The sequence below is a fragment of the Ranitomeya variabilis genome, chromosome 3 (genome assembly GCF_051348905.1).
Source record: "Ranitomeya variabilis isolate aRanVar5 chromosome 3, aRanVar5.hap1, whole genome shotgun sequence".
NCBI lineage: Eukaryota > Metazoa > Chordata > Amphibia > Anura > Dendrobatidae > Ranitomeya > Ranitomeya variabilis.
In genome coordinates, this window is record NC_135234.1 from 779,527,603 (window position 1) to 779,536,422 (window position 8,820).

The 8,820-nt window shown below is 45.6% G+C and overlaps 1 protein-coding gene across 1 annotated transcript; it reads right to left on the minus strand.

Annotated features, from left to right (window-relative positions):
* Positions 1-4,500: 4,500 nt before the first annotated feature.
* Positions 4,501-5,442, minus strand: LOC143817858 (olfactory receptor 52N2-like). Its single transcript, XM_077299321.1, has one exon. The coding sequence runs from the start codon at positions 5,440-5,442 to the stop codon at positions 4,501-4,503; it is 942 nt and encodes a 313-aa protein (XP_077155436.1).
* Positions 5,443-8,820: the final 3,378 nt, after the last annotated feature.

Here is an 8,820-nt window from a genome sequence, read left to right on the forward strand (position 1 = left end):
GTGGAGAGCTGGTTGTTGGAGATTCGTTGCTGGTGGTGCATTTTCCTCTGTCTTATTTACTCCTTCCTATATTTGTATTTATTTTGCCCTGCACATTTATAGTGTATTCCTGAGTGACTGCGGCGTGGTGTATATTTTCCTTTATCCTTGTCTGTGCTAACTGTGGGTATTGGAATATTACCTCTTCACTGGGTGGAGGGCGGAGGTATCAGCCTAGGGTTAAAACAGGAGTTAGGGTGAGGTTCGAGGCCTGGACATGCACACCATCAGTGTAAACTCCAGGTAGAGGGTCAGTCAGGATTTCCCTAGTCTGAGGGAAACTGCAGGGGCCCGGGTTTTTAGCTCTCGCTCACCTAGTCTCCCAGTGACACTGCAGGGCTGACTACCTCCACCAGTGGCACCCCGCTTTTGGTGGGAACCCTCAGAGAGGAGGTAATGACAAGCTTAGGACGCTGACAGTCTATTCAGGTACGTGGCCAGGTGACCTGACTGTCCCAACCTGGATTCTCAGAATGTTATTGAAGGTTCAATGATGGTCAATGGAGCAGATCAATATTCTTCCAGCCGGGGCCATGGTCCTTAAGCTGGCATCCTGTAGAATGTCAAATCTGTGTCCCTCTTGATGGAGCCATGATGCCCTGGCAGCTGTCCACTAGAGTGTTCCTGAGCAGAACATTGAGAAACGGTGGAGAGTGTAATTGTCACGTGACTGCAAGTATGCAAATTGTATGCATGAAGTCAAGTGACCGCCCATCCACACGAGAAATGCAGGGGAATCATGAGAGTGTTTACATTGTCTACTGTTACAACTCAGCAGTCTGCTGCTGGAGAACCCCTTTAAATGGTGGTTAAATGGTATGTTATGCTTCCGATTTGATTAGCCCCACAAGTATTTTGAGCTGCACGGTAGTATTTGTTCACTGGTCAGGCACGACAATAAAAAGACACCGTGCTCTCCTCTTGTTTTGTGGTTTAATTGTTTATTGCTGATCTTGGTTGATCATGCCACCTCAACAAAATTATCAGCATAATCAGTCAGTATAAATTTAGATACCCTACTGGCATGTGCATGTCTTAAGAAGTGTTTGCTGCCGACATTTCTATGTCTGTATTTCTGCCAGATTTTTGCATGTGTTATTGATGAGCTTTTTCTATGCATTTTTTCAGCAGTCATTAGAATGTGTGAAAAATGCTCCAAAAATGCTGAAAGAATTGACATGCTTTAGGTACGAAACTGCTTCAAATCTGCAAGGAAAATATAAGTAACCTGTGCATGAGATTTCAGAAATATCATTCACTTTGCTGGGACAGTAAAATGCTGTGATTTCACTGCAAAAACAAACAAGGAAAAATGTGGGAAAAAGCAGCAAAAACGCAATGTGTGAATATAATGTGCGCCAGAGTGGTAGTCATGACCGAGTCACTGTCCAGCTTCGCTCTGGCACTTTACAGAAAAACAGAGTCCCAGTCCCAGGGTGCTGTCAGGTGTGGGGGGCATCATACTTGCTTGTAGGCCACAGGCCTCTGCCGTCTCCAGGCCTCCATCCTCCGGGACAGGCACAAACAACTCAGGGGACACCAAGTTCATTGCAACAAAGAAAATGTTTACTCGTTAGTCCAAGTTCATCATGAGGTGATGTGGGATAGGGCACAGGAATTCATATTGCTTCCCCATAGCGAGCCCATGTGCAAGCTGCAGAGCAGGACCCGAGAGCGGCACGTTCAGAGGCCATAGTAGCAAGCTCGGAGCCCAGGGGTCCACCTTTGTGACTGCAAGTAGTCAGAGACTGGTTGAGTTATGGCCATTGTGGCATGTTGCCCCGGTTTAGAACCCATCCAGTTACAGAGATTTCAGCCTTACTTTTGCTATGTAAATCTTTGCTAAAAACAAGTCCACTGTCAGTGTTATTGTTACCACCAGCTGCATCTTACAAGACACTGTTGGCATCTGAGTTCTGTATCATTTATTTCATGGATCTATAGTCTTCCATTGGCGAGCTTGATAGGAGACTAAGATCAAAATCGGACAAGCCTCGGTGATTTTGTGCAGACCATTCGTTCCGCAAAAATACATGGATATGTGAACGCAGGGCCAGTGTCACCACCCGATGGACCCGGGAAAGTTCCAGGGCCCTGGATGAACATGGGGCCCACTAGACGTCGGGGACACCGACACGCTCTGGAGCCCATGAGTTGGGGCAGCCCAGTGCCAGTGCTGGCTCTGACCCTCCTCAAATACGATGCTGTGGTCTCTTCAGGGTCTTCTGACTCTGTGACGTCTCAGGGCAGAGGGTGTGATGACGTCACTAAAGCGCCCTCTCTGTGCCGAGCAGTGCAGAGTGCCAGGAGACGCTGAGGAGACCGGAGCAGAAGAGAATGAGGGGAGATGAGTATTTGATATTATTTTATGTATGGAGCACTATATGGGGCAATTATATACTACTAGACTGTGGCCCGATTCTAAAGCATCGGGTATTCTAGAATATGTATGTCCCCGTAGTATGTGATTCGCGGCAGACTGTGCCCGTCGCTGATTGGTCGAGGCAACCTTTATGACATCATCGTCGCCATGGCAACCATTATGACATCTACGTCGATACTGTGCCCGACGCTGATTGGTCGGCCTCGACCAATCAGAGACGCGGGATTTCCAGGACAGACAGACAGACAGAAAGACAGACAGACACATCGCTTGTGGAGTAGGATTCAACTCTGTTTTTTTTTTTTTTCTTTTGGCGACTTACTGTTTAATGTTAACGGTTAAAGTTGTATAGTAGGTAGATTTTAGATGCTAGTGATTTAACATGCACAGTTTATCACCTCTGTAAGTTCTGGATATGATGATATTCTATGACCTTTTGTATCTGATGGTATAATTGATGATGATACATGCTAATGTGTGCATTATTTGTTTATTCTGAAATTAATAAACAAATTTAAAAAAAAAGAAAGACAGACAGACAGACAGACAGACAGAAAGACAGACAGACAGACTGAAAAACCCTTAGACAATTATATTTATAGATATGGAGCACTATATGGGGCCATTATTCTTATTAAGCATTATATGGGGCCCATTATACAGTATGGAATATTACATAGGGTCCATTATACTGTATGGAGCAATGTAAAGAGCCCATTATTTTGCATGGAGCACTAAGGGGCCCATAATACTGTATGGCACAATATATGGTTCCCATAATATTGTATGGAGGACTATGTGGTGCCCATTATTCTGTATTGAGCAATATGGGGCCTATAATAGTGTATTGAGAAATATATAGTGCGCATAATAGTGTATAGAGGACTATATGGTGCCCATAATATTGTGTGGAAGACTATATGGTGCCCATAATAGTGTATAGAGCGATATATGGGACTCATTATACTGTTTGGAGCATTATATGGGCCCATTATACTGTATGGAGCAATATATGGTGCCCATAATATTGTGTGGAAGACTATATGGTGCCCATAATAGTGTATAGAGTAATATATGGGGCTCATTATACTATATGGAGGATATATGGTGCCCATAATACTGTATGGAGCAATATATGGTGCCCATAATATTGTGTGGAGGGCTGTATGGTGCTCATAATATTGTGTGGAAGACTATATGGTGCCCATAATAGTGTATAGAGTAATATATGGGGCTCATTATACTATATGGAGGACTATATGGTGCCCATAATACTGTATGGAGCAATATATGGTGCCCATAATATTGTGTGGAGGGCTGTATGGTGCTCATAATATTGTGTGGAAGACTATATGGTGCCCATAATAGTGTATAGAGTAATATATGGGGCTCATTATACTATATGGAGAACTATATGGTGCCCATGATACTGTATGCGTCCTTCATCCTCTCACTTTGTTTCCAATGGGGTACATTTCGATAACCTTTTGGCTGTACATATAGCGATTGTATAGATGTAGTACCTTTATTATTCTATTAATTACATATAACACCCAACAGGCATTGACACACGGTTTAGCACTTAGGATCCAGTTCCCTTGTATAAAGATTTTATGACACCATCTTCTATATACGATCACTTGGTCTGCAGATTATGTAATATTGAATACTATTTGCTGGTGTGTAGTCTCTTAGGTCGTGGCGTATTTCTGTGATTCTTGGATGTGTGTGGGGACACTATACATACCGTCATTTTAATGGTATTCATATAAGCATTTCATATTGACACAGCACTACGCACTTTTTCTTACATTTATTGCATAAATATCCTTCCCCATATGGATCATTATGGAGGAAAAGAGGCCGTCTTTGGGCTGAGACTCAGTAGTCAATGATGGAGACCCTACCCATCATACAGGTAGATTAGTCTGCATCACACATGACCGTTTGTGACCAATACTAACACATGCCATCGTCATCCATGACAATCCCTTTTAGAGAGCAGTGCATGTAAAGATGATGTTTCTTAAGTACATTGCAAAGAAGGAAATGATTATAAGTCCTACCCAGATGACATCCTATGTTGCAGAGCGTCTAAAGAAATGAAGAGCTGCAGTGCGGATCTCCTTGGTCTTCACACCATAGATGATGGGGTTTAGAGTTGGTGGGATGAAGAGGTAGAGGTTGGACAGGATCACATGGATGTATGGAGGTATATGACCTATTCTATAAGTTAGGAAGGAAAACAGTCCCAGGGTGTAGAACATGAGGATGATACAAATATGAGATGTACAAGTTCCAAAAGCTTTATTCTTGGCGTTCTTAGAAGAAAGTCTCAAAACCGCCCTCAATATCAAGACATAGGATATGGCAATGCATGATATGTCAAATACAATGACTATCAAGACCACGGTTAAGCCATAGGCACTGTTGATGGTGGTGTCGGTACAGGCCAACTTCACAACCGCCATGTGGTCACAGTATGCGTGAGGGATGTGGTGACTATGACAGTATGGGAGTCTACTGGCCATCCATGGGCAAGGAGTCACTATGAGAGTTCCTCTTATCACAAGCGCTAGGATCATTTTTCCTATTAATTTGTTGGTTAAAGTACTTACATAGTGAAAGGGATTACAGATGGCGATGTATCTATCAAAGGCCATGGCCATAAGGACTCCAGACTCTAGTGAGGTGAAACAGTGGATGAAGAACATCTGTACAAGGCAGGATAAGAAAGGGATCTCCTTGTGATTGAGCCAGAAGATGCAGAGCATTTTCAGGGCAATGGAGCTTGACAGAACCAGATCAGTGAGTGACAAAGTGCAGAGGAAATAATACATGGGACTGTGTAGCCGAGGTGCCATCATGACGAGGAGCAGCATCAAGAGGTTCCCCAGGACAGCTATGAGGTACATGAGAAAGATAGGGATCGATATCCACACATGAGAAGATTCGAAGCCCGGGACCCCATCCAGGATGAAGACACTTGTGTAAACGCCGGAGATATTGATGGACACCATGATTCAGCCCGACATTAATGTGAAGTCATCCAAACCTTGTGTAGATTCTCTGTCACAAATATTAACTTACACAGTATTCACTTTTCTTCTTTTAACTTGAAATTGACATATAATTAAAATACAGATGAATAAAATTGATAAAAAATAAAAGATTTTTCCAGCCAATCCTCAGTGCCACCTGGATGAATATAAGAAAATATAAGAAATGATGTTACAGCTGTTGATGTCAAGAACGTGAGGACCCTTTGGGTGGAGATTCTTCCCATCTCATAAAATTCTGAAGAGGTTTTAGGTTTTATACTTTTTATGATGTAGATTAACAATGCTAATAGGTTCCCTCACACTAGCAGGAGATGACCCCACTACCTACCACCCTGTATATATTTTCCTCATTATTCCTGTCCTCTCACTTTCAATGTCCTCCCGTGGTTCCTTGTCTAGAATTAAACACTTCTGCTGTTGACAATAATGAACCATAGATGGTCCCTCCCGCTGCTCTTTGCCCATGATGGGACTTGGTTGTTGGGGATTTATCATTCTATTACTTACCTTGTTGCTACAGACGTCTCTCAGCCTCACATGGTCCCATGTTTCGTAGTGATCCGGGCTGGAGGTGGATGATTTATAGAATGTACAGCAGTGATGTGAGAGGTGCTGGGTGGAGTCCTTTTGGGTCCAGTCCACTAGAGGCACATGACTTATTAGGTCAATACCTCAGTTTAACAGTAAATTAATCCCACTGCTGCAGTAAAAACCTGGCAGTTTGTAATCAACAACTTGGAAAATGCTTTGAATCCCTCGGCAGGCTGATAATACCACAGTCATGAACTGTGCAACTCAATGATCCATGTTCTATAGATTGAAGGGTTTCTCCAGTCACATGATATTGATTATCTATAAGGTGGGATAAATCATCAATATCAGATTGGTAGTGGTCCAACACCTGGCACCACGTTTGATCAGCTGTTATTAACTGCGGTGGTAGTCAGATCTAAGCTAATGCCGGTGGGTTTATACCTTGTTTCTTCGGAGTTACTCTGCATGTCTCTGCTTTAATCCTTTGCTCCTCTCCCCCTAATTTGCACGGATACTGTAGTCGGTCTGTGTTGCTTTCCACAGCCTATTGCTGAGGGGCAGCTTCTATATAAACTCTCTCTTTCCTGTTGGGCATGGCCAGAGAATTGTATCATGTTTCTGAGTCTTGCCTTGTGTGTGAGGTATTCAGCTCCCGCTCTGTCTGCAGTCTGTTCTGGGAGAGCCGATACCTGTTTTTCCACATGTTCTGGGGCAGAGTACCCAGATCCGTTACTATCTCCTTTTTTCGCCTGCTCTGGGGGCAGAGTACCCAGATCCATTTGTGTCTCGTTTTTCCACCTGCTCTCAGGGCAGAGTACCCAGATCCATTTGTGCCTTGTTTTTCTGCCTGCTCTTGGGGCAGAGTACACAGGTCCGTTTGTGTCTCAATTTTCTACCGGCTCTGGGGGTAGAGCACCCAGATCAATTTGTGTCTTGTTTTTCCACCTGTTCTGGGGGCAGAGTACCCAGATCCGCCTATCCTGGAGGCTGCATATCCAGTACCTGACCCTGTCTGAACTGTGTCCTCTGTGTTATGTTCCTGAAGTCCTTTTGTGTCTGACACCCCGTACCCAGTGACTGTGAACTTCCTGGGCTCATCCGGAGTTCCTGCTGAGCTTTTACTACGCTGTGCTCAGCCTGCTATACATTGCAAACTCCGTCCAGCCCAGGTCCAGTTCGGCAGTGCTTGCACCATCCCGCTTGAGTTCCTTCCTAGGTCCGATGCCCGAAAACTGACGGCTGTAACTAGGAACCTGATGATCACCGCTGCCTGGTCCTGTGCCATTCGTGTCCCAGCCGATGGCCTGGGCTGCCACTCCAGTGTCCCAGATGTCTATCTGGTGTCCCTGATGTCCTGATGAAGCCGATGACCTGGGCTGCCATGCCAGTGTCCCAGATGTCTACCCGGTATCCCTGATGTCCTGATTTAAACATTGACCTGGGCTGCCACGCCAGTGTCGCAGATGTCTATCCTGTGTCCTGATGTTCTGATGTCCTGCCTTTGTCCTGATATCCTACCCGTGTCCGATGTTCTGATGTCCAGCCTGTGTCCTGATGTCCTGCCTGTGTCCTGATGTTCAGCTTGTGTCCTGTTTTCCTTCCTGTGTCTGATGTCCTGATGTCCAGCCTGTGTCCGACGTCCTTGTGTCCAGATGTCCAGCCTTTGTCCGATGACCTGATGTCCAATCTGAATCCTGATGTTCTGATGTCCAGCCTGTGTCCTGATGTCCTGCCTGTGTCCTGATGTTCTGATGTTCAGATTGTGTCCTGTTTTCCTTCCTGTGTCCGATGTCCTGATGTCCAGCCTGTGTTCTGATGTCCTGTGTCCGTTGTCCTTGTGTCCAGATGTCCAGCCTGTGTCAGATGACCTGATGTCCAATCTTAATCCTGATGTCCTGAGGTCCAGCCTGTGTCCTGATGTCCAGCCTGTGTCCTGATGTCCTGTGTCCGATGTCCTTTTGTCCAGATGTCCAGCCTGTGTCCGATGACCTGATGTCCAATCTGAATCCTGATGTCCTGAGGTCCAACCTGTGTCCGGATGTCCAGCCTGTGTCCTGATGAACCAGCCTGTGTCCTGATGTCCTGCCTTTGACCCGATGTTCCACCGGTTCCCCGGGGTCCACCCTGTGATGACATCTGTCCTGGGTCGGTGTCTGATGTTCTCCTGCTGAGCCTGTGCTACACCTGAGGCCTGAGAGAGAGGACATCCTAGTAAGCCCGTGCCAGATGACTCTGGACTGCATCAACCCGTGATGACCCATGCCATCGTCTGAAGTCTGTCCGAGGTCAGTGTCTTATGTTCTCCTGTTGAGTCTGTGCTGTGCCTGAGACCTGAGAAAGAAGCCGTCCTAGTATGCCCGTGCCAGATAACCCTGGACTGCATCAACCCGTGATGTCCTCCTGCCTTCGTCTGTTATTCTGAGACATGTACCCATCCTTGATATGTGGAATTGGGATCCTGACATCATTATGTTTTGTTTATGTACTGTGTTTTCATTTAAGTAAACTTTGTCTCTACATACCTGAAGTTGTGCGGTGTAATCTAGTTCTGCATATCGCCATCTTGCTCACATGCTCAGCTGCCACAGACCCTGCTCGCTGCCCTTCCCTAGTCTGGGTAGGTTCACGTTACTCTATGTGGTCCAGTGGGTCCACATTCCGTCCCCACTTGAGACGCTTGCCCACGTCGTCATAGTCTGGCAACGTGTAGGCATCGGATCGGCCGCGTCTGTGGTCGCAGTCGTAACATAAGCGTTCAATGGCGCTCCACCGCATAGCTCCATGCACTATGTAACAGCCAAC

What these genes read in the sequence shown, in the direction of transcription:
- LOC143817858 (XM_077299321.1), bottom strand. Translation starts at nt 5,442, where the DNA reads ATGGTGTCCATCAATATCTCCGGCGTTTACACAAGTGTCTTCATCCTG.